Source organism: Egretta garzetta, unplaced genomic scaffold (assembly GCF_000687185.1).
Source record: "Egretta garzetta isolate BGI_Z169 unplaced genomic scaffold, ASM68718v1 scaffold106, whole genome shotgun sequence".
Taxonomy (NCBI): domain Eukaryota; kingdom Metazoa; phylum Chordata; class Aves; order Pelecaniformes; family Ardeidae; genus Egretta; species Egretta garzetta.
Genome location: NW_009259963.1, coordinates 17989 through 18206, shown reverse-complemented (window position 1 = coordinate 18206; position 218 = coordinate 17989). Strand labels below are relative to the sequence as shown.

Genomic DNA, 218 nt, shown 5'->3' with positions numbered 1-218 from the left:
CCCTGCCATTCCTGGCGGCGTATTACTACCCACCCAAGGACTGGCGTTACGGAGCGGTGCTGTGCAAGCTGGAACGTTTCCTTTTCAACTGCAACCTCTACGGCGGCATCTTCTTCGTCACCTGCATCAGCCTCAACCGCTACCTCGGCATCGTGTACCCGCTGTGGGTCCACGGGCGGCTGCAGACGCGCCACGCCCAAGTGCTGAGCGTGGGTATT

General features: G+C 61.0%; 1 protein-coding gene across 1 annotated transcript in view; it reads left to right on the top strand.

Annotated features, from left to right (window-relative positions):
* Window positions 1-218, top strand: part of LOC104127488 (suppressor of SWI4 1 homolog) — a 6844-nt gene that overhangs the window by 5336 nt on the left and 1290 nt on the right. Inside the window, exon 10 of the mRNA XM_035895681.1 lies at window positions 8-213. Coding sequence (XP_035751574.1) covers window positions 8-213 — 206 coding nt within the window. The remainder of the gene's footprint in view (window positions 1-7; window positions 214-218) is intronic.